The sequence below is a fragment of the Salpingoeca rosetta genome (assembly GCF_000188695.1).
Source record: "Salpingoeca rosetta unplaced genomic scaffold supercont1.19, whole genome shotgun sequence".
Classification (NCBI taxonomy): Eukaryota; class Choanoflagellata; order Craspedida; family Salpingoecidae; genus Salpingoeca; species Salpingoeca rosetta.
Window position 1 is genome coordinate 713,889 of NW_004754915.1, and position 24,177 is coordinate 738,065.

Here is a 24,177-nt window from a genome sequence, read left to right on the forward strand (position 1 = left end):
AAGGTGCTTGAGCATGAGCGTGCAGCGGGGACGCTATGAGGCGCAGGCTGGGCACATGATCACGGGGAACCCGAGCAGTGTGCTTGCTGGGCGCGTGTGCGTATGCGCTTGGGCTCAAGGGTCCGAGCGTTCTTTGTGGACACTGCATGTTCGACGTCGCTTGTTGCTGTGCATCTTGGATGCCAGTCGCTGCGCAGTGGCGAGAGCGATGTTGTGCTTGCGGGCGGCGTGAACATTGTGCTGCTGCCTGACGGCAACATCCACTTGACGAAGACGCGAATGCTGTCGAAGCAAGGGCAGTGCCGGGCGTTTGATGCGAGCGCGGACGGGTATGTGCGGTCTGAAGGGTGTGGCGTTGTTGTGCTGAAGCGGCTGGAGGACGCGGTGCGCGACTGCGACCCGATCCGGGCCGTGATCCGGGGCAGCGCGATGAACCAGGACGGGCGGTCGTCTGGGCTGACTGCGCCGAATGGCCCCGCGCAGACGGCAGTGATTGAGGCTGCGCTGCGCAGTGCGGGCGTTGCGGCTGGGGATGTTGAGATGCTTGAGGCGCACGGGACGGGGACGCCGCTTGGGGATCCGATGGAGATGCAGGCGGCGATTGCGGCGCTGCGCAAGGGCGAGAGTGCGTGTGGGCGCGTGCTGCATGTAGGGTCGATCAAGTCGAACATTGGGCATGCGGAGGCGGCGGCTGGTGTTGCGGGCCTGATCAAGGCGATCCTGAGTGTTGAGCGTGGTGTGATTCCGCGGCACGTGCACTTTGAGGAGCTGAATCCTGCGATTGGGGAGCTACCGCCGAGCGTGCGTGTTGCGACGGAGACGACGGAGTGGCAGAACCCTGAGGCTGATGATGGTGCACCTTTGCTTCTCGCTGATGGCTCTGGAGCTCGTTTGCTTGGTCACCGCATCGCTGGTGTAAGCTCGTTTGGCTTCAGCGGCACCAACTGCCACGTTGTGGTTCAGAATACGCATTTGCTCGACACCGAGTCCCTTGCTGCGCCACCGCCGATTCCCCTCGTGTTCTGCTTTGGCAGCCCCTCAGCCGCACACACCTCTCATCGCCTGCGCCAGTGCATGGCCGGCCTCTCGTCGTCGGACAACGCTGTTGACTTGTTGGGCCTGTGGCTATTTCTCGCTGACAACACCTCCGACTTTGCGCCTGAGGTCGTGATTGTTGCTCGCACGCGCCAGGACTTCTTGACGGCTGCGTCGACCATCCTCAGCTCGAGCGATGATGCGGAAACCAAGCTTGCCGTGCGCGTGAGCCACGAGGATGAGCTGCTGCAGCAAGGCGTGTCACCCTTTGACGTGTTTGACGTCTCTGGCCTGGACGACTGGAAACGCGTGCTTCCCTGGATTGAAACCACAGCGGACGCTGCGACGGTTGCAGAATTGGCATCCGCATTGCCGCTCTCGGAGTTCCTTGGCCGCGTGCTCATCCCACACCTGCAGTCTGAGGTGTCGGACGAGTCCTCCACATCGCCGACGGCGCTGCACGACGTGAACCGTCGCGTGTTGGCACCGGTAGTGCAAGAGCTGCTGCATCTTGGCGGCACGGGCGCGACCCTGGCTGACATTCGCCGCACCTCCAGCTACAGCAAATGGACGACGCAGTTCATGTCCAAGCGATACTGGCTCACGCCTGGTCCAGGCCTGACGCCAGAGTGTGCTGCGATGGATACGATGCACACGCTGGAATGGACGACCACGCCGCTTCCGCTTGAACCTCGCGTCACCGCCCGCCGGGAGCGCGCACCCAAGGGGGTGGTGCTGCTTGACCTGTTTGGTGCTGCCGACGATGCCCTGCGAAGCGAGTTGCCCCATCGCGTGGATGTGCTTTGCAAGGACGGCACTGCGTGCTCTGTGAGCAAATGCAGCCTGGCTAGCGCCAAGGGCAGCACAACAGCGACGTTGACGACGTCGTTCGATCTGGCGCCGGCCGACGTGACGCCTCAGCGCGTGTTCGCCCTGCTTTCTCCTCGGTCCCTTGGCTGGACTGCGGTGCAAGCTGCGGTGGTGTGCGTGCCACAGCTTACCGCGACCGTCAGCATGGCGGCGGTCGTGCAACAACTGTACCCGTGGCTGCTCAAGTGCATCCAGGAGGGAGTGCGCCTGCGTGTGCTGGTGCCGGAGACGCTTGGCTCGTCAGCCAGCTCTGGCCGTGCTGTTCGCAAGTGGCAGGCGCTGACCGCGGCTGTTCGCACCGCCTGTCTTGAGCAGCAAACTGTGGATCACGCTGTGGTGTTTGTTGGGGCTGGCGTTGCGCAGCGTGACCTGGCCAGCGTGCTTCTCGCTGTGGACGACCTGCCACCCGTGACGGGCTTGGTTGCCAGCACTTCCCCGAACAAGGGCATGGATGCGGTATACTTGGAGCCGCGCGCTGTTCCCCTGTCCCAGAGCAGTGCCTTGACGCAGGGCAGGCTTGTGCCCTCGGCGCACGCGACTGCGCCAGGTGTCGCAACTGGTGACGTGGCTGAGGTCGTGCTTGTGACGGGTGGCTCTGGTGCACTGGCACAGGTGGCGCGGGACACGCTGGCGCAGCAGTGCTCGTTGTTGGTGCTGCTGACGCGTGCGGAGTGTGCTGCCGCACAACCGCTGCCACGCGGCTATCTCCGTGGGCATGTGGTGTCGATGACGTGCGACATCACGGACCCGCGCAGCGTCAGGCTCTTGCTTGTTCGCTTGGGCAGCCTGGTGAAGAAGACACAACCGCAGCGGCGGATTCGGGTGACGAGCGTCGTCCACACGGCTGGGTGCACGCGCGATGCCCCCATCCGCCACCAGACGCCGGACCTGTTTGAGGAGGTGATGCAGCCGAAAGTGGCTGGTCTGCGCATCCTGCTGCAGGAGCTGTTTTCGTGCGGGCACAGGTGTGAGAGCGTGCTACTCTTCTCGTCTTCCAGTGCCGTGCTGGGCAGCCCGGGCCAGCTCAACTATGCCGTTGCCAATGCGCTGGCAGACGCAACTGCACGCGAGCTTGTGCCCAACACGCACACGATCCACTTTGGGCCTTGGGACCCTGCCGTCGGTGGCATGACGGCGCAGCTGTCGTTGGCCAACAGGGTGCGCATCGAGAGCCATGGCATGGGCTTCATCACGGAGGCGCAGGGCAAGCTGGCGCTCGCCAGCCTGTGGGCGACATGTCGCCCCGGCCGTGCTGACGAGTTTGCGGAGCAGGTCACCTGGCAGGAGGTTGCGTGCATTGCGCTTGCCCAGACATCACCTCTCACGCCCAGCGCAGGTGCTGCTGACACGCAAAGGCCAGCAGCGGCCACCTCTCACGCCGCAGTTGCAACAGGGGCGCACCCAGCAGCCGGTGGCGGCCCGTCAGATGTACGAGAGCTTGTTGCTCGGCTGCTCGGCATGGATGTTTGGGACTTGGATGACAAGTCGCCGCTGCTCGCGTTTGGTCTTGATTCGCTGGTGGCGGTGGAGCTCCAGGGACAGCTGCAGCGGCTGTTTGGCGTCACGCTGTCCTCTGACGAGCTGCTGAGCCCGAGCTGCTCCGTCTCGTTCCTCGCTCGGGAACAGGCCGTCGCAGCAGCCCGCAAGCAGCAAGAGGCGGAGGCGGAGGCGTGGGCAAGCGAGGCAACAGCCACAGCACCCACACCAGCGCAAAGCGGCGGCATTGTGGGGTTTGTCCCACCAACGCCCACCGCCGCTGCTGCCGCCGCCAGTGGAGGTGGACTGGAGGCGGCAGACTTTGGCGTGCTGGAGTTGCTTCGCAGCCTTCCTCTAGCGCCCGCGCTGCTGTCAGACATTGACTCGCTGTTGTCCAAGCTGCGTGGGCCCACAGCCATCCCTGCTGGTCCCCTGAGCGGTGGCGGGCGCGCGGCAACCCCAACGGCCGTGCAGCTGCTGGACCGGTACGGTGCACGGTTTGGGCGGGGGCGATCCGGGTCGCGAACACCAACACCGCAGCCGCGCACGGCCTCCCCTGCATTCAGGCCGCCACAGCTGGCGTCCAGGCTGCACCACGTTCAGCAGCAACAGCAGCAGCTGCAGCTGCTGCAGCAGCAGGGTCAGTACCACCCATCCACATCTGATGCGGGTTCGGAAGCTGCTGTTCGCAGGCCTGGTGGTGTGCTGACAGAGCTGTCACTGAACCAGCGTGCCATGTGGTATCTGTGGAAGACCCTCCCCCAGGCAGATGCGTACAACATCTGCTACGTTGCGCGTGCGCGGCAGAAGCTGGACGTTGCTCGCTTGGAGCAGAGCCTTGCCGCTGTCGTGGACCACCACGCTTGCCTGCGACAGGTGTTTGATGAGGAGACGGGAGATCCGAGCACGCTGACGGTTGCCGATGCCCTCCGCTTCACGACCCGACCCATTCCAGGCGTGGGCCACGACCAAGATGTGGCAGCAACAACAACTGCAGCTTCGACAGCAGAAGAAACGCCGGAGCAGGCAGTGCTGCGTGCCGTGGCCCAAGTCCTGCGGCAGCAATGGTCGCTCTCTGAGGGCCCTGTTGTGGACTGCATGGTGTTTGCAAATGCCACGGAGCAGTACGTGGCCTTGTTTGTGCACCACATCTCTGCCGACTTTGTTGCGCTGCACACACTTGCGGAGGAGTGGATGGCGCTGTACGCTGGCCGCTCTGCGCTGCCATCCGGTGCGGTGGAGCCGACATACAAGGACTTCATTGCCTGGCAGGCGCAACAGCAGGTGGCCCTGCGCGATGCCGCCCTCTCCTACTACGAGGCGGAGCTGAGCCGCCTGCCGGCAGACCGGTCCCAGTTGCCGCCCGAGCTGCGTGCGGGCGACGAGGACAGCGGTGACGTTGACGGTGGCGGTGGCGCTGATCACGGCCACTCCGTGCAGTTCACCCTGCCACGCACGGAAGGGGATGCCCTGCTTGCCACCAGCAGGCAGCAGCACGTGACGGTGTTTGCGCTGCTGTTGTCGCTGTATCAGCTCGTGCTGTCGCACGCGGCCAGCGAGCGTGAGCTGTGCGTGCTGTGCCCGACCGCGGGTCGCCCCGCCGAGTTTCGGCAGGTGGTGGGGCACTTCATCAACACGGTGCCCGTGCACACAACGGTGGACATGTCACGCACGCTTGCCCAGCACGTGCAAGCGGTGTTTGCAGGTGTGCAGCGCGCCATGCGCTTCCAGCACTTTTTCTTCTCCAACGTGGTGCGTGCCATGCCCCATGTGCGGCGGGCAGGTGCCAGTCAGCCCATCAGCGACGTGGCCCTCAACTTCTTTGACACCGGCGGCCTGCGCAGTCACGGCGTGCGTGGCGACAGTGGTGCGAGTGGGACGAGTGGTGCGAGTAGTGCGCTGGAAGCCTTGACTGTGGCCCAGCAGATGACTGCGTTCGCGCTGATGCTTCATGTGGTTCGCAAGGGTGACGGCGAGTGGCACGTTGAGCTGCGCTCCCGAAAGAGCACCGCGGCAGCCCGTGAGTGCCTGGCGCGTATGTCGTGGCAGCTGGAGACGGTGATGCGGCGACTCGCAGCAAACCGCGAAGGCGTGCTTGCAGGCAACATTGGGCACACCATGGTGCAGGCGGACGTGCTGAGCCTGTATCGCTTCCAGCCACAGCACGAGCACCAGCTGCTGCATGAGCTGTCGCGGCAAGGCCTGGAGCGCGGCGCATGTTCGCTGTCGGACCTGGCCGTCGCCGACGAGGACGGCGAGCTCACGGTTGCCGAGTACCTGTGGCTGGCCAACCGCGTGCATGCGTGGCTGACGGACAAGGGCCTGCCCAAGGGCACCCCCGTGGGGCTGGACATGCCCAAGTGCCGGTATCAGCTGGCTGCGGCCGTGGGTGTGCTGCAGGCTGGCTGTGCGTTTGTGCCGTTCTCGGGAACGTGGCCGGATGAGCGCACGGCGCTGGTGCGAGACAAGTGCGAGCTGCGGGTTGTGCTGTCGATTCGCGGCGCCGGTGCCCCCGCTCTGCAAGGACTGGAGCGCATCGAGCTTGACGCGTTGCACGAGGACCTCCGGACGCAGCTCGGCGCTGCGAAGGGCACGAGCTTGGTCGGCTCGAGCCTGGTGGCTGATGCCAAGCTGGTTGAGCCGCTGGTGCCGTTTGCGCAGGTGATGCCAGAGGACCCGGCGTACATCCTGTTTACCTCGGGCAGCACGGGCACGCCCAAGGGGGTGGTGGTGCAGCATGGTGGCGCGTGCAACACGGTCATCAACACGGCAGACGTGTTTGGCATGTCAGCCCTGGAGCGTGGGTTCCGCGTGTTTGCCATCACGCAGCTGACGTTTGATCTTGCCATCTTTGACACGTTCTCAGCGCACATGTGCGGTGGTGCCGTGATTGTGCCAACGGACCGCATCAGCCGGGACCCCGAGGCGTGGGTGGACCTTTGCCACAAGTACCAAGTGACCACGTGGAACAGCGTGCCTGCGTTTGCGCAGATGCTGTGCGAGTACTGCGAGACGCTTGAGCTGCGTGCGCCGTCCATCCGGCACTTTATGCTCAGCGGCGACTTTGTGCCGCTGCCGCTGCCTGCACAGCTGCGCCGCGTGACCACGCCGGAGTGCGCTGTGCTCGCGCTTGGTGGGTGCACGGAGACGAGCATCTGGAACAACTTCTTTGACGTGAAGGAGGTGTGTGACGACTGGCGCACCATTCCCTACGGGTACTCCTTGCCCGGACAGCGGGTGCTTGTGCTGGACGAGAACCTGCAGCCGTGCGCCGTGGGCGAAGAAGGGCAGCTGTACATTGCCGGCGACAGCGTGGCCATTGGCTACTACAAGTCGCCAGACCTCACGCGCCGCGCGTTTGTGCCCCTGCCAGGGTGCCTGTTGAACGAGGATGGCGAACTTGCCAGCACCGCCGGAGAGGGCGCATGGCCGGGCTCGGCTGTGCTTGGACTGAGCGAGTGGGAGAGGGTGCTGCCACGGCGGCTGTACGCGACGGGTGACCGTGTTGTGCTGCTTTCTGACGGCGCGCTGTCGCTGCTGGGGCGCATCGACTTCCAGGTGAAGATTGGCGGCTTCCGCGTGGAGCTGAATGAGATTGACGCGCACCTGTCGCGCTTCCCCGGCATCCACACGTCATGCGTGGTGGTGATCAACAAGCAGCTGGTGGCGTACTTTTGCACCAAGTTGCCCACGACAGCCACACCAACTGCAACAACTGCAACAGCAGGGGGCGCAGAAGGAAGCGCGCAGACGCCAGCAGAGGGGCGCCCGGAATGGAGCACGGAGGCGTTGGTGGAGTTCCTGCGCACGAAATTGCCAGACTACATGGTGCCTGAGCGATACATTGAGCTTGAGTCGTTGCCGCTGAACGTGAACGGCAAGATTGACCGCAAGATGCTGATGAAGCCCGAGTTTGCGGCTGAGGCGGCGACGGCCGGGCGCGCGCACGAGGTTGGCCCTTCGTCTGGCGTGTCTGATGCTGGGGAGCAGGTGCTTCGGGTGTGGCAGGACGTGCTTTTGTCTGGACTGCCCATCCCTGATGTGCGCGTTGTGCTGAAGGAGACCATCAAGCAGGCGGGCGGCGATTCGCTGTCGACTGTCATGTTTGTGTCGCGGCTGCGCAAGCAAGGCTTTGCCCTCAGCTTGCAAGCGGTTGGTCCAGACACCACGCTGGAACAAGTCATTGCTCTTGTCGAACGCAAGCAGAGCAAGGCCTGAGGGTGTGTGTGTGTGGTAGGGGGGGGGGAGTGTGTGGGTGGGTGTATGGGTGTATGGGTGTATGGGTGTGTGTGTGTGTGGTGGTGGTGGTGCGCGCGCGCGCGCGGGAAAAGCGCTCATTTGTCAAGAGACCCAGGCAGCAGACACAGCTCCCAGGACGGCTTGAGCCGTGTGGAGACACACGGGCAGGGCTGACGGGTCGCAAAAGACTCGAAAGCACTGGGAGTGCGCGATGATGGTACAGGAGACGCAATGCGGTTACCAATATCGGCAGTGTCGATACATTCCCAACCCCCACAGAGTACTGAAAAAACAACCCGCGATTCAATCGTTCTAACACCCCGGCGTGTGTCGGCTTCGATCTAAACCAGTCTCAATTGGCCATACTTGCTCTGCTGGCTAAATCATAACGCTGCTTAGCCCGATAAGGCCTCCGGGGGGTATGTACGATAGAGGAGGGCTTAAAGGGAAAACAGAAAGCTGTACCATAGATCAACTGATTATAAGGGGGGGGGGAGGGTGTGTGGGTGGGTGTATGGGTGTATGGGTGGTATGGGTGTGTGTGTGTGTGTGGGTGTGGGTGTGCGCGCGCGCGCGCGTGAGTGTGTGTGTGTATGGGTGGGTGTGTTGAAGGAGAGAAGGTGCGTTGCTTGGGTGTGCTGAGGGATTAATGTTCTTCAGAGGGTGCGACACTTGTGAGATCTTAGACATGGATTGGTGGACGGAGTGTGTTTTCCCTTGTTTCTGATATGCTTCCATTTGTCAACTAGAAATGTGATTTGCTTCGTTTGCTTCGCATTGTGTGTTGTGTGTTCATCGCTCTTACTTGCTCTGACTCTCTTTCTTTCTTACTGATTTTCTTTTCATGTGAGCGTCGTGTGGGGTGTTGAGGCCACTGCGGCGGCCCATCTTACTCGTTGCTGTGCATTTGCTTGAGCGGGAACTTGCATGTGCACGAGGTAGCAAGGAGAAGATGCCGCCTGTCTCTGTGGGCAACCGCGGTGCCCCATTACACGTTGCTCGATGTGTGGTTTGAGTTTGCCTGATGTGAATAAGCCACTGTCAGTGTTGTTTATCATCATCTGTGTTTTCATCTCGCATGTGGTCATTTTAGCCATTCGAACATCACTTACTGTATCATGTACTCACTCGCACATTGTACCGCGAAAACGATATGGCAAGTCAGAGGTGGAGATGTAACACAAACAGAAACAAAGCGAGAGAGAAAGAAACAGAAAAGGAAACAGGACACAGCACAACACAAGCTTGTTGTTGCTCGATGTGTGGTTTGAGTTTGCCTGATGTGAATAAGCCACTGTCAGTGTTGTTTATCATCATCTGTGTGTTTTCATCTCGCATGTGGTCATTTTAGACATTCGAACATCACTTACTGTATCATGTACTCTCACTCGCTCATTGTACCGCGAAAACGATATGGCAAGCCAAGGGTGGAGATGTAACAGAAACAAGGCAAGAGAGAAAGAAACAGAAAAGGAAACAGGACACAACACGACACAAGCTGAACGCTCGTGATTGTCTGACGCATGAGGCCAACAACCACAGATAGTTAGAACACAACATGTCGCAGACAGCGTTCTCCCAACTCCGACTGCTCCAACGCCTCAGCATCAAAGCCTTTGCTGTCAAGCAGAGCCAGCCACTCGTCAAGAAACTCAATGCGAAGCTCGTTCATGAAGTAGTCGTGCCTCGTCCCGTGCACAATGTCGTGGAAGTGGGCCAGCTGAAGGAATGCGGGGTGCGATGTGGGGTGCATGGGTGAGACGCAGAAGGCTGAGGAGTGAGTTGCAACGGTAGCAGCGTGAATGGTCAACGAAGTGGGGCATGCAGGGGTTTAGTGAGAGCAGCAAGCAGTGTCCCGCAACTCACACGGCATGTACCATGCGTCCACACATACACACATGCACACACATGCACACACATGCACACTGAGTAAGTCGCATGCGTCCACGCATGCACGCATGTGCACACACCTTGTGAATGTGAAGGCCATAGAAGTACATGTAAGCAAAGGGGTCGCTGGCCACGTCCTGCACGCCGTGCGCCTTTGCATGCTCTTCAATGGGCCAGATGTTGTACAGCAGCTTCTGCTTGATGAACCGTGACTGGGCCTCCTCCTAGCGATGGGTGAATGGGGATGAGCTCATGTCAAGGTTTCAAGGATAGAACCCCCAAAGCAAGCGAGCTGTGACAGGGAAACGAAATGTGCAGAAACAACCACACACATACACACACACACACACATACACAAACAAACAAACAAACAAACAAACAAACAAACAAACAAATAAATAAACAAATAAACAAATAAACAAATAAACAAACAAACAAACAAACAAACAAACCTGGTAGAAGAGTGTGACGTATCTGGCGTCATAGGAAAACACGTCTGAAACTTCTTTGAGAATGCGCACGCACTGCTGAAAGAGTTGCAAGCGGCCTTCTGCAATCTGGTTCCTCGAGTGAAAGATCGCCACCCCTGCGCATTTGAACGGTGCATGGCGAAGCCAACAGTTAGCAAAAAGGTGAACAAGACATTGAATGAAGCAGTGCAGAACAACACAGAAACAATAACGGGTGTGGCGCGCAACGTGAGTGCAAGCACTGACCGTCAATGTTGGTGAGACGAACGAGATCGTATCCGCGACGCACACGCGTGGACACTTCCACGCTGGCGTTTCGCAAACGTGCATCCTGTCCCGCCTCAGGCACCGGAAATCCCTGCACGTGGAGGGCGGCAAACAAGGTCATGTCGGGGTAGGTCGAGGAGGACACGGGCGCATATCACACACACACACACACACATCACACATCACATACATCACACACGCACAAACACACACATCTCACACATCACACATCACATCACACACACAATCTGGTGCGCAACGTACGGCCTCGACGAGGACGTCGTCAACACCGGGCTCCTCTGGCTCCAGTGTCGTGCGCAGATGCTCGTAACGATCCTTCAACTGCGCCACAACCGCCTCCTCTTTCTCCAGCCACTGTGGGTCCAGTGGCTCATACCGCTGGCGTTGCACGGGCTGCCCTGCCAAAGCTGTCATGCAATGCGACGTGTGAGAATGTGTGTGTGTGTGTGTGTGTGTGTGGATGGAGCGCGAATTCAAGATGAGCGCATGTTCGCCAGCAGGAACACAAAATGCCAAATGCAACTGTGTTACGCACGCATACGCACACACGCACACACACACACACACGCACACACACACACACGCACACACACAAACAAACAAACAAACAGAAATGCAATCGGCATGATTCTATGCGTGTACAACACCGCACCGTCTTTGAACTCCTGGCGAATGGCGTCTTCTGCCTCTTGTTTTGTCTCGTCGTAGTCCTCACCAATCACCGCCGCTGCCTCCCGCTCAACATCCTCTGCAGGTGCAGTTCTCTCCGACGAACGGTCTCTGCCGGTAGTCGCCGACGCAGCTGCGCTTGCATGTGCAGTGCGTTTTCGTCGGGCGGCGGCAGCAGCATCCCGCACAGCCTGTGCATGCTCATCCGCTGTGCCAAAAAAAAAAAAAAAAAAACGTCATGCACACACACACACACACACACACACACACACACACACACACACACACACACACACACACACACACACATTCGTACACGCGCACAGGCACAGGCAGAGGATTATACACGCAACCACAAGCAACATCATGTGAGAAGGTGGCACGCGCAAGTACAACGACGGCAATTGAAACAAACAAGCAATGTCATGACAAACGCCCACCAACATGAATACGCTGCGCCGGCACCACGTACCTTGCATGACGCGGAACATCTGGCCAGGCGCTGCGTCAAGCGTGGTGCCATCCGACAACTCAATGTGCGCAGTATCGTGCTCTGGGTCGAAGTCCAGCAGCACGCCGTGAACATGCAACCCGTCCGCTTGTCGGCGCACCACCACGTCACCGCCAAGCGGAAATGCAATCAGCTGACTTGGAGTGAGCGGCGCCAGGCGATCCAGCTCGCTCGCGTCTGCCGTCTTGAGTGCCTCGCCCAGCTCATCAGCTGACACCTTGGTCACGTGCAGGAAGTCCAGCGTCTTTTCCACTTCGTGGGATGCTGACTCGAGGACCTTCTCAAGCGTCTACGAGCGAGCACGAAACCGTAAGACCATGCAAAGCAGGTGTGGAGAATGGCCGTTTCAGCTGCTGGTGAGCAGAAAAGAAGGGCGTTGGAGTTGGGTGCGCACACAGCAAACCCATGCACAAGCACACGTATGTGGACGTACAACCTTGTGCACGTACAAGCACATGTGCACCCAGACACTCGCAAGCATCTTCACACGCGCGCACACACGTAGACACATAAACACATTGCACACACACACGCACACACACACGCGCACACACACACACACACGTAGACACATAAACACATTGCACACACACACACACACACACACACACATGCACACGCAGACCTGTAGGTTGTGGACGGTCGAGTCGAGAAAACGGTTGAGAGTCATGATGAGCGCTGAGAGGCGCATGAAGCGAGGAAACGAGGTGTCGAGATAGAAGACCACCCGCTCCCTTCCTTCTTGATCTGGCACACGCGCCGCCACGCAGGGGGACCCGCGTGACTGCCTCGTGATGTCCTGTCCAGTGGAGAGAAGAAGGAATTCGCTCTCAACAAAGTTGACGGGCACAATCTCCGCCCGCTGCAGCCGAACCAGCTGAGCGCGCAGCTGCTGTTTGCTGTTGCGTTGGCTGGACGCCTGGGCCGAAGCTGCACCCGGCGCCTGAGGAAGCGACATGTCGCTGCCTGCATCTCCTCCTCCTCCTCCTCCTGCTGTTGTCATTGCGCGGAATGGGAGGGAGACAGACTCGTGGGCGACGATCCTCAACACCGCAATCCGAAACTCGCGGCTCCGCTGATGAAACAGACCGGGTGAACAGTGGCACACAGGAATTGTGCAGGTCGTGAGCAGGATGAACACGCACACGGACAGGCCATGTGTGTGTGCGTGTGTGTATGTGTGTGTATATGTGTGCGAGTGTACGTGAAGGTAATAGCTGGATGCACATGAAAGCTGTGCAAGGGTGTACTTGCACTAGCATGCGTGTGCGCACATGTGCGTGATAACACCATGAAAGTACGCTTCATTGCGTGTGTGTGTGTGTGAACAATGTACCAGCGTGGTTTGCCAAGTTTGACATTGGCTGACGATGTTTGCGCTGCGGTCTCGAACGGCTTCGGGTGCGTAGTTTGCATGCAGGCGCTCCTCCACAGCTGTGGTGCGAGTGGACGCGTCATGAGAGACAGACACAGCGACAGGTACGGGTCATGTTTGCACGACAACAGCACAACAGAAGCAGCAAGGGAAAGATGCAGCAGCGACACACTGGAAACAGTAAGCAAGTGAGTGTCAGCTACAACGGCAACAACGCGTCTTCATACAGGCATCAGAGAGCCCCTTCTCACCCTGGCTGAGGCCGAGGATGCCAATTCTCTTGGCGATGGTGGCGATGCGTGGATGAACGGAGAAGATGCTTGAAGTGTCAATTCGATTCCTCAACCATGGCGCATCGTCAACCACCACAAACTTGGCTGGCATCAGCTTGTTCTGGGCCGTCAGTGCTGGAGAAGCCCGCATCACGCACGCGTGCAGTACAAGCAGGTTCAAAACACAAAAGAAAACAACAAATCAGTCATGACACCTACGAAGTAGGCTGGAAAACGAAGAACAGCACACACCTGCGCAGAATACACACACACACATTGGATTAACACACACACACACACACACACACACACACACACACACACACACACACACACACACACACACACACACGCGCGCGCGCGCGCGCACACACACACACGCACACACACACACACGCACACACACTCTCTCTGTCTCGCACCAAAAAAGTATTCTTGGCTGGTGACATTGTGTGCTTTGATGATGGCTTCGTGTTTTTCTGTCAAAGGAGGAGAGGGGAAAACACATGAGGTGAGCGAAACGTGTTACAGCAGGAGTAGCAACATGAACGTGGTGTGCTATCATTCCGTGGAAACCGAAGATTGACCCATTTCACATGGCATGGACGCACAGGCAAGCAGTGGCACCGAACACGAGCAATGCGCACCAAGGAGGCCGAAAATGTGCGTGACATATTGGGTTGTCTTGTCATCCAAAGGCTCGCCCTGAGCGAAGCACACACAGTGCTTAGGGTCAGTGCAATGAAAACAAGTAAAACAGCGTGGCTGGCAACTGCACCGGAGAAAGTCGTGTCCACCTGCAAGCACACACACACACACACACACACAGACACACACACACACACACACACACACACACACACACACACACGCACACACACACGCACACGCACACACACACACACACAAACCACAAATAACGACCAACCTGTGCGCGCTGTGCGTACTGGGCAAGCCAGCGAACAAGATCCTCCAGGGACGGCGCCTTGCGCACGCCCATGGCATCAAGCAGCGCATTGTCCTCCATCGCGCTGCGGGTTAGCATGGATGTCGGGTAGGCAAACGGCGGCAGCCCAGGTGGCAGCAGCTCGTCAAACACGCAACTTGCGCTCACAAAAATTGGCTTCAGCCGCGGGCGCGCGGTGACCGGGTCTGTCTCGGAGTGGTCCATCACGAGCGCCAAGTTTCCCTCCTGCAGCAGCTGCTTCACCTCGGCCACAGGCTGCTCCTCAAGCAGCTGGGAGAAGAAGCGGTAGCACGGCCACACGAGGTTCTCCACATTTCGAAAGCGCATCCAAGTGGTAAACTTGCGCAGCACATCCTATATCGTTTTCGAGGCAAGCAACGGCGCAACGGCGCAAGGGCAGATGGCGTGAGCGAGAGGTGAAGGGCAGTGCACACACACACACACACAACACAATCACACACACACACAACACAATCACACACACAACACAATCACGCACACACAACCACACGCTCTCTCCCTCTCTTTCTCTCTCTCTCTCTCTCTCTCTCTCTCTCTCTCTCTCTCTCTCTCTCTCTCTCTCTCTCTCTCTCTGTCACTCACTGATACGCTGGCAGTGCGACACACTGGCTTACACTTTCAAGAGCCGAACAGAAGCGGAGGTGTTTTGCGACTGTTTCGGGTGTTGCAGAGCACCCCTCAATCACCCTCAGCGAATACTGAGGCGGCGTGATGGGAACTTGGCTCCACACTGCGAGGGTGTGAATGAGCAGGTGTCGTGCGCAAATGAGCAACTTGTTTGCATGCAGGCATAAGACGTCATGCGGTGATTGACGACCAATCCCACAACAGGTTCAGTCATGTCATGCGTTTTCAGATTGAAGAAAACCATCGTTGGTGCGACACGTAACACAATGGTATCGAGCAACACAGGTCTACCAGTCTGTGCGCACTCACCGAGAAGGCTGTTCTCCTTGCTTGAAGGGATGAAGATTTCCGAGGGGCAGTACCAGGCCGCGCAATCGTATGGCAGCAGCGCCTGCAGCTGCGGATCTTGAGGGACGTCGGGATACAGGAAGGGGATGGAGGCGAGGGCGGTGGAGAGGGTGGGGTCCCGCTCAAACGTCGAGCCGTGTAGACTGACGAAGCGGAGAATGGCATCTGTCATGCGTTGGCTCTTTTCCTCGGCAGCCATGCGGGCAGCAGCAACGATCACATTTGGCGTCACCGTCGTCACCAGCCCCGCGCGTTCCGCAAACGGAACAAACCACCGCCTTCCCGCAACCTTCTCCACATCCACCACGCGCTGAGGAAACAGGTCGTAGAAGAATGACACCGACGCATACGCGTCCGTGGGCGCCACCACCTCGCCTGATCGCACGGGCACAAACGGGATGGTGCGGAGAGCAGCAAGCACGCCCTCGTCCTCAAGCAGGCGCGGGTTGTTGCTGATCTCGTGCATGACGCGCAGTCGCTCTTCAAGCGTCAGGCGCGGCAGCGCGGGAAACACATACGTGGTGTAGTACTCGCCCTCCTCCAGCGGGCGAATGCCAAGCCGCTCGTACAGCCGAGGGCACACGCCTGCCTTGGACTTGAGAAGCTGCGCATCGCCGAGGAACGCCGTCCACGCACGCGCCGGCAGCTCGCGTGGTGCCGTCAGGTGCGCAATGGAGATGAAGCGTGTGCTGCCGTTGTCCTCTGCATCATCATCATCCTCGCCATAGCCGTTGTTGTGGTCCGCGGAAGCTGCCAGTGTGCTGCCCCGCAAGCTCGACGAATCCGCGCTGTCGCGGTGACGGCTGGTGGAGGGCTGTGTATCACCTGCTCGCCTGCTGCCACCGGGGACAGGAGGGAGGCGTCTGTTGCGGCGGCCGGGCGCGAGTTGGTCGCGTGAGCGGCGCAGCTGTGCACCATGGGCTGACAATGACGAAGACGAGGATGACGACGAGGACCGGACGGAAGCGTCGGTCCCATTCGCGGTGCTGGGCCCGCCGTGTTGTTGCACATCGGTGGCTGTTTGCACCTCATCCACCTCGAAGAACGGCAGCGTCTTGAGCGCGCTCAAGTCCTCCTCTGTGAGGTCATCTGCGCCTTGCTCGCAGTAGCGAAGTATGCACGCCACATCCCTCGCACGCGGCTGTGAGAACGGGACAGCGGCAGCACCATCTTCACCTTCGACCACCGCGTGGACGGCACCTTGCTGCTGCTGCTGCTCTTGATACAGATGTGCGAGGATGGTGATGAGTGCCGACGGGCTGAGTGTCGGGAACGGAAGCTTGAGCACGTGCGTGTCCATGACGTCCTCCAACAGGAAACGCACGCCAAAGGTGGAGGCAATGGCACACAGGTGCGACATGGAATCCGAGAGAGCAATGTCGTCGCCCTCAGCGCTGCGCGGAAAGCGAAGTACACACGTGCGTGCAACGCGCACGGTTGCTAGATATTCTGGCGGTGCCACGAATGACGACTCGTGACTGTCACCGAGCAGCGCAGCGGCCGGCTCGCCGTTGTGCTTGTGTGCGCATGCAGGCACAACAGGGATGTCCTGTGCACAATACGTTTGCGTGTGCGCGTGTGTGTTTTGTGCGTACGAGGGTGTTGTGCGTGTTGTGTGTGTGAGTGTGTGTGTGTGTTTGTTTGTGTGGCGAGAACAACGTTGGCAGCTTCATATGGCATGAAGGAGCGCATGCAAACGTACGACCATCAACACGCATACCGAAGCACACAACTCAGGCGCGCACATATCCAAGCACACAACTCACGCGCACACACACACACACACACAAAAAAATGACGCGCGACACTCATACACACCTTGAATGTGTTGAGCACGGTGGCCGGTTCAATGTCCTGTTGCACCATCACAGCAAGCACCGCGTAGAATGCCTCCACCCACTCGCGTGACGGCGCAACAAACCGCGACGTGTCTACACTGGACTCCAACTGCGATGATGTGACAATGACACGACGGCGTGTGACAATGACATGAGTGTGTCGGTGGTGATGTTTGCATTAGAATGCATGTGCGTGGGCAACGAGAAATGGCCACCTGTCCAACATCAGTGAACAAGACAACAGGGCCAGAGTTGCCAGAGGGTCTCACGTCACTCGTCCATTCGATTGGAGCTGTGTTGCAGACGAGATGTGGCGGAAGGGAGCTGCTGATGAGGGTGTGCAGCGTTCCGGCACTCAACTTGCTCACAGCCAACTCTTGCCTTGTTGTTGATATGCACGGAAGCGAACGTGAGCGTGGACGAGCGTGATTGTGTGTGCGTGTGTGTGTGTGAATGCTTGTGTGTGAATGATTGTGTGAATGATTGTGTGAATGATTGTGTATGTGTATGTGTGTATGTATGTGTGTATGCACAAAGGTGCGTGCGGGTGGTGTATGAGTGTGCGCATGGGTGTGAACGTGTGGTGGATACACATGCGCCAGTCCAAACGCTGTTCACAACGCACAGGGTGTTGTCATCTGCTGCGTGAAGGAGGACGTTTGTGATGGCGGGGTGTGCAACAATCGTGCGCGCAACTGGCCCAAGCAGGCGATCCACATGCGGAGATGCAGACAGCAGGGCGTTTCCGTGCTCGGGATGGCACGCGACACCAAACTCCGCCAGCGTGCCATCGGCCTATGCGCGCAGACAACGACCGACACAAAATCGTGAGAACAGCCGTGAATGCATGTGGTCGGCTCATGTGGTCAACGAGTATTCCCATCATGCTCAAACAGCGTCACAATAAACCCACAAACGCACAAACGCACAAACGCACAAACGCACAAACGCACAAACTCACAACCAACCAGCCAACCAACCAACCAACCAACCAACCAACCAACCAATAAGCAAAACAACCCAGTCAACGAAACAAACCATGGCCAGGAGCGGGGTGCCGACAAGACAGTGAGGTCGCCGATGATTTGTTCGCTCGCTCAAGCAGTAGCGCACAATTGCAGCAATGCTCCTGCAGCAAAGTGCAGACGCAATCATGCAATGATCACCAGTGTGTGCATGTGCGCGCGCGTGTGGCGTGTTGTGCAGTACAAGCGTCAAAGATGGTGCGTTTCGACAATATGATTGACACGAGTTGATTAGTTGACCACACGAACACATCCGTAAGCGAACAACAACGCCAAGACAACAGTGTGTAACAACAAGCAAGCATTTCTCTGCATCTGCAAGAAAACGCACTCTGCGTTGTGTAGACTGGGCACGGGGGTGCTGTGCAGCGGTGTGCGGCGCTGAGGCAGGGCCACGCCGCGATAGAAGGCTGCAACGCTTGCTGGTGTGGTGGCGGTTGTGTCCAGCTTCGCCTTGCGAAAGTGCTCGCGAACAAAACCCGGCTGCACACGAGGAAAACCATCAACGGGTGAGAGAGGGGTGACACTTGTGCGGCGGGAGAGCCCACGCAACACACGCTCTGGGAGCAAGGTGTGTCCAAACACGGCATGTGATGCACTTCAAATACACACCACACACGCACACTCTGGCTGTATACATTCACGCACGCACACACGCACGCACGCACGCAAACAAGCATAACAAAAGTCACAACCACAGCAGCAGCTACAGCAGACTCACGGTGGAGGTGAGCGGAAAGCCATCTGCAGCGAGTGCGTGCACAACATTGCCAACGCAACGCAACTGGCGAATGATCACGCGTGCAATCATCCGAAACCGTTGCAGTGGCGGCAAACTTGTCGCTTCTGACAACGGTTCATGCATGCACACGCGCACAGACGCACAACAAAAAATGTGTGAAAAGGACAATCGCATCACGACAACAAGTGCATTCAGAAGTTGAAAGCGAACCGCACCACACAACATCCAGCGTATTTGTGGATGAGCGATCCCGCAAAGCCCACGCGCAGCTTTGGGTCACTGGCTCACACACTGTGCGCACATGTCAGCCCATCACAGATCACAGGACACCACGAGCATCTTACCTTCGAGCGAACGTGGTCGTCCGTCGAGGTGGTGGCCGTTGTTGACGACACCAGCGAGGAGCATGAGATGGGACCATCGCCGCCACGCAACACCCCGCCTGTCCCCGTTGAGATGAAGAAGATGGCTCGATGTGATGTCGTCAAACTCCACCTCGCTCGCCTGCTTCCACTGCTGCTGCTGCTGCTGCTGTGGTGGTGGTGGTTGTTGGTGGTGGTGTGCGGCGGCGCTGTGGGTGACAATGGAGAGCGTGTTGGAGGCGTACAGATGGATGGGATGGTGAGTTGCGTGAGTGCATGGAGGACAAAGAATACCCAAATACAAACAACGCACAGAAGGGGCATGCACACACACACACACACACACAAACACACACACACACACACAGCACGACACAGCACACCACAACACAGCACACCACAACACACACACACACACACATTGGCACGTACGGGTGCTGGGACAACGGCGAGCGCATGAGCATGCAGGAGGCGTTCTTGTGCATGTGTTTGTAAAAGGGACTGAGAACAAGTGACCACGGCTCCGCCAAAGGAGTGCTGTCGCTGCCTGGCCAGAGGGCGTAGTATGTGGCAGCGCTGAGCCCAAGCTCGCGCAGCTCAAGCAAGAGTTCTGCCCAGAGGTGGGCAAGCGTGTCCTGGATAAGCACGCGGTTGAAGTCGCTCATGCGCTTGTGTGACGCCGCCTGTGACGTCTGCAGTGCCTGCCGGTTGTCCATGAGACACCACCGAGCGTTGACGTGGACGGGGTAGCCCGTGCTCACCTCCGTAGGCAGGGTTGCAAAGGCTCGGCCTTGAAGCGGCAGCGGCGTTGTGTGCGCGTGTGCGCGTGCGCATGAGGAATGCGTGGGATCTGTGGGATCGTGGGTGCCGCTGGTGGTGTGGATGGTGGTGCTGATACGGGCGGCAACGCAGCCAATCGGCCACAGCGGTTTGTCTGTTGCTGACGTGGAGGCGTTGCAGCTGTAGCGGAAGGCCTTGTTCAGGCCGACGCCCTGGCGCAGCCACCATGATGTGGTGCACACGCGCTCCCCGTTCTCGTAGGTGTGAATGTTGTGCAAGATGCTTGAACGAGGCAATGTCTGCTTCGGCTTGTGAATGGACTTGAGAATGTCGGTTAGGGCGTGTGGGCATTCCTTCCACGGCTTTCCATGCTTCTGGGCCCATGCATCCAGCGATGTCTGCGTTGCACGGCGGACATGGAGGGTGAGTTTTCGCTTGTGCGAAAAGCATAACTGTGTGCAGTCTTGAGGTGTTTGTGGAAAAATGAAACCACACATAAGCACACATGCACACATACGTACACAAACATAGGCATGTACACACACGTACACACTCAAACACACATACACACACATACACACATACACGCACACACACGCACAAGCACGCACACAAGAGCGTGCATCAGTCATCAGTGCGCTTGCGCCCGTACCCGAAGCCACGTTGCAAGCTCTGCGCGCTTTTCGAGGTTTGCGCCCGTCGTTTCAACCTTGAACACACAGCTGCACGAAATCCGCCAAACACACAATGTTAGTTGTCTCGTCAAAACACTGCAAACACGTTTGCAATTGTGTGTGTGTATGTGTGGATGAGTGTTGTCGTGTCTGTTGAAGCAGTGTGCGAAAAACAGCAGGAACAAAGTGCATGTGAATACATGCATGGCACTGACGAGGGCTGCGAAGCTGAAGGGTCCCAAATCCACAGCTCAATGCACTCGACATGATGCAAGAAGAGCAACAGCTCGGCTGCCTGATTCATTGGATCATGACGCAGACGGCATAACCAGTCAGTCGGTGTGAGGGGCTCGGTGTCCGGCAATGATCGTCTGTTCAACTACGCGGTGCAGTGCTCACACACAAACAAACAAACATACATACAAACATACATACATACATACATACATACATACATACATACATACATACATACATACATACATACATACATACATACATACATACATACATACATACATACATACATACATACATACATACATACATACATACATACATACACTCACCTCCTTTTTGAACTCGGTGAAGAGGTGCAACACGTCATCGACGGTGTATGGGTTTCCCGGTCGCAACTCGCTCGTCTCGGCCTGGTCCTCTGTGCGAAGGGGAAATCGGAACAGCGTTCCGTTGAACCTGCCCGCATCACCGTCAAGATTGCACCCAAACTCCGGAACATTGAATGGTGCAAGCTGGTCCGATATGGCGCCACGATCCTCCGTCGGCAAGTGGACTTGAAGCCCGGGCTCATGCGCTGCCACCCAAGCATGCAGTTTTGTGTGTGTGTGTGTTTATGTGTGTATGTGTATGTGTGTATTTGTGTGTGTTTATGTGTGTAGGTGTATGTGCATACGTGTGTGTCTGTGTCTGTGTGTCTGTGTGTCTGTGTGTGTGCGTGTGTGTGTGTGTGTGTGTGTGTGTGTGTGTGTGCCTGTCTGTCTGTCTGTATCTGTGTTTGTGTGTCTGTGTACACATGTGGGTGTGGGTGTGGGTGTTTATAGTGCGTTGCAGGGATGACGAAAGGGTATGTGGCGCACATTGACCTCACCTCTGGAGAGGCCTGGGAGGAACTTGTACTGTGGATCAAGCATGACCTGTGAACACAACAAGATACAACACATGCGTCATCCTGTCAGCAATGCTCGTGACACACTCGCACGCACAAGTGTAAACGCAAGCACCCGCACATACACACAGGCACACACACACACACACACATAAGTAGCGCATAGTATGGCTTACCAAGTGCTCGCCCGAAACAAAGAGTGGGGCCTCTGTGAGGTGATACACCTGTCAACGAGTTGATGTTGTTTGATGTGACATGTTACACGCTGAAACATTGACACTTGTTGCGTGCGTAATGCTGGCAAGAGAGCATGCACAATGTGTCATGACAAGCTGATCACGGCCACGGTGTTCGTGCCATAGCATACCGAGTTGAAGCCGAGGCCAAACTTGCCCGTCTTGGTGGGATCAAAGCGCTTGCCACCCCGTCCAAACGCTCGCAGGCCGTCAAAGTCATCTGCTTTGAAGACGGCGGAATCAAACGCCTGGGTATGATTGCGCCAGGGTCAAGCAATCACAACACAGGCACATTGGATCAGCACATACCGCACGCGCATCACATACACGTAAGCGCATCACGTACTAGCACACACTCACACACTCAAACATTCACACACACACTCACACATCTCACGCACGCCCACGCACATCATGCATACACACACTCACACATCTCACGCACAACACCCACACACTCACACACCAGCAACGCGGGTCCTTGTAGGTCGTCCAGGCGATTGTGGGATCCGTCATGCTTCAGGAGCTTCTCGGTGCCGTGTGACCTGGCATCCAGCATGAATCCAACACGACGTGCGCCAGCATCGTCCGCCTGCGAATCACCAGCACCCATTCACCGGGCAGCAACATCAACCACTGTGTACAGCATCCCAAGCAGTCACACAGCAGCAGGTATCCACTTGCAAAGGACACCAAGACACAGCACGCACGTTCTGTGTCAGCTCTGCCAACGTTTGGTGGTCGGCATAGGCGTCCAGGTTTCGCGCAATCTCGTTGGCGATGGTCGTGTATTGACCAAAGAATCGTCGGCTACCTCCGTCGTCCATCGTTGTGGTGGGGTGTGGTGTGGTGTGGTGTGGTGTGGTGTGGTGTGGTGTGGTGTGGTGTGGTGTGGTGTGGTGTGGTGTGGTGTGGTGTGGTGTGGTGTGTATGTGTGTCTGTGTGTCTGTGTGTCGCAAGTGGGCGCTGTAGCTCTAGCTCTTGTCTCGCGTCGACACAACCGCAGGACACACCAAATCAACAGAGGGTGTGTGACTGTGAAGTGTGTCCGTCGTCGTGTTGCGGTCGCGGGATTCGTGAGTCATCAGCAGTTCCGCCCATATTTTTTCGCTGACTCAGCAATCCAGACCCCTCAAGGATTGGGGTGCCAGTGACGTCACGAGTTGAGGTTGCGGTTCCCCGCGTTCAGATGACGACATCTTTTGCACAACCGCGAAAGAAATCGTCCTCTGCGCCCAAGCCCACAGTAACCTCACAGTCAAGCTCGCCCACCTTTGTTTTTGGTGCTTGTTTGTTTGTTTGTTTGTTTGTTTTTTGCGTGTTGTTGTTGTTGTTGTTGTTGTTGTTTGCTTGCTGGTTTGCGATCAAAGCCAAGCAAGCCATGCTCCAAGCAAGCAAGCAAGTTTGTGTGGCTTGTGTGCTTGTTGACACTGTTGTCACATCATTCCCAACACAACAACACAACACGCAAAACAAACAACATCCAACGAACCCAGTTGCTAGAGTTGCTGGTGATCAACCCTTCTTGTCTCCTCACACTTGTCTCCACCTCCGTATCCGAAGACCTCGAAGACCCCTTCTATTCACACCCTCACTGGCAATTGCAATTGGAATCGCTCGAGCGAGCACCGCACTCGAGTGTGCACAAGGGGCATCGGTTGATTGCCCAAATAACCCATCATGGGTTTCCCCAAGTTGACAGGTGGGCGTATGCCAGCTGTCATCTCCGCTGTTGTGGTTGTTGTAACATTGACAGTGACATCGCCAACCGCAGCGACAGCCGAAGGCACCGCAGCCTCTGCAGGCTTTGCAGCTGAACACGACCAAGCATGGACGGGATCGTCGTCCTATTCGATCACCCCCAGCCAGCTGTCGTTTGGCGACTTCTTCTCCGTCGACGCCGCGACATTCTTCTCCACCATCTACCAGCAGGACACGTTTGTGGACAACACGGTTCGCCAGGCGCAGCTGCTGCCGGCGCTGGACCAGGTGGTTGCACCGCTCGGCGACGTCGATGCCCTCTGCCGCGCCTTTGAGAACCAAGACAAGCAGACTGGCGGCTTTCACGTGAGTGGATGTGTGGCTGTGGTTGTGTTCTTGTGGTTGGTTGTGGTTGTGGTTGTGGTGTGTGTGTGTGTGTGTGTGTGTGTGTGTTTGCATTGTTTGTGGTTGTGTGTGTGTGTGTGTGTTCTTTGTGTTTGTATTCTTTGTGCTTGTATTCTTTGCGGGTCTTGAGTACGTATGTGCCTGCTCTATCTCCTTCGTTCACTGTACACATCTCACAAACACCCCCTCTCCTTCCCCTCCCTCTCCCGTCGCACTCACTCCCCTCTCTG

The 24,177-nt window shown here is 57.6% G+C and overlaps 2 protein-coding genes across 2 annotated transcripts; one reads left to right on the top strand and one right to left on the bottom strand.

The window, feature by feature from the left end:
* Nucleotides 1–13: 13 nt before the first annotated feature.
* Nucleotides 14–7,640, top strand: PTSG_07900 (amino acid adenylation domain-containing protein; the record flags this gene model as incomplete). Its single annotated transcript, XM_004991646.1, has 2 exons — nt 14–96; nt 120–7,640. 2 exons carry the CDS (start codon nt 14–16, stop codon nt 7,597–7,599), a joined length of 7,563 nt encoding a protein of 2,520 aa, XP_004991703.1. The 3' UTR covers nt 7,600–7,640.
* A 1,246-nt stretch (nt 7,641–8,886) lies between these two features.
* PTSG_07901 (uncharacterized protein) lies at nt 8,887–22,708 on the bottom strand. Its single transcript, XM_004991647.1, has 31 exons — nt 22,552–22,708; nt 22,308–22,433; nt 21,973–22,089; nt 21,782–21,829; nt 21,588–21,633; nt 21,049–21,293; nt 20,695–20,774; nt 20,458–20,527; nt 19,458–20,203; nt 19,008–19,234; nt 18,643–18,767; nt 18,253–18,404; nt 17,935–18,025; nt 17,522–17,691; nt 17,166–17,277; nt 16,877–17,005; nt 15,020–16,607; nt 14,698–14,813; nt 14,024–14,416; nt 13,743–13,800; nt 13,518–13,574; nt 13,075–13,230; nt 12,785–12,882; nt 12,074–12,523; nt 11,410–11,737; nt 10,921–11,145; nt 10,512–10,675; nt 10,227–10,338; nt 9,963–10,096; nt 9,591–9,734; nt 8,887–9,340 (listed from the first exon to the last, which is right to left on the bottom strand). The coding sequence occupies exons 1-31, from the start codon at nt 22,666–22,668 to the stop codon at nt 9,167–9,169; spliced, it is 6,798 nt and encodes a 2,265-aa protein (XP_004991704.1). The 5' UTR covers nt 22,669–22,708; the 3' UTR covers nt 8,887–9,166.
* Nucleotides 22,709–24,177: the final 1,469 nt, after the last annotated feature.

Excerpts from the sequence above, each read along its gene's own strand:
- PTSG_07901 (XM_004991647.1), bottom strand. The coding sequence starts at position 22,668 with ATGGACGACGGAGGTAGCCGACGATTCTTTGGTCAATACACGACCATC. Across the intron at positions 22,090-22,307 it reads TACAAGGACCCGCGTTGCTG|GCGTTTGATTCCGCCGTCTT; the intron begins GTGTGTGAGTGT and ends AATCATACCCAG. Across the intron at positions 21,830-21,972 it reads TTGGCCTCGGCTTCAACTCG|GTGTATCACCTCACAGAGGC; the intron begins GTATGCTATGGC and ends ACTCGTTGACAG.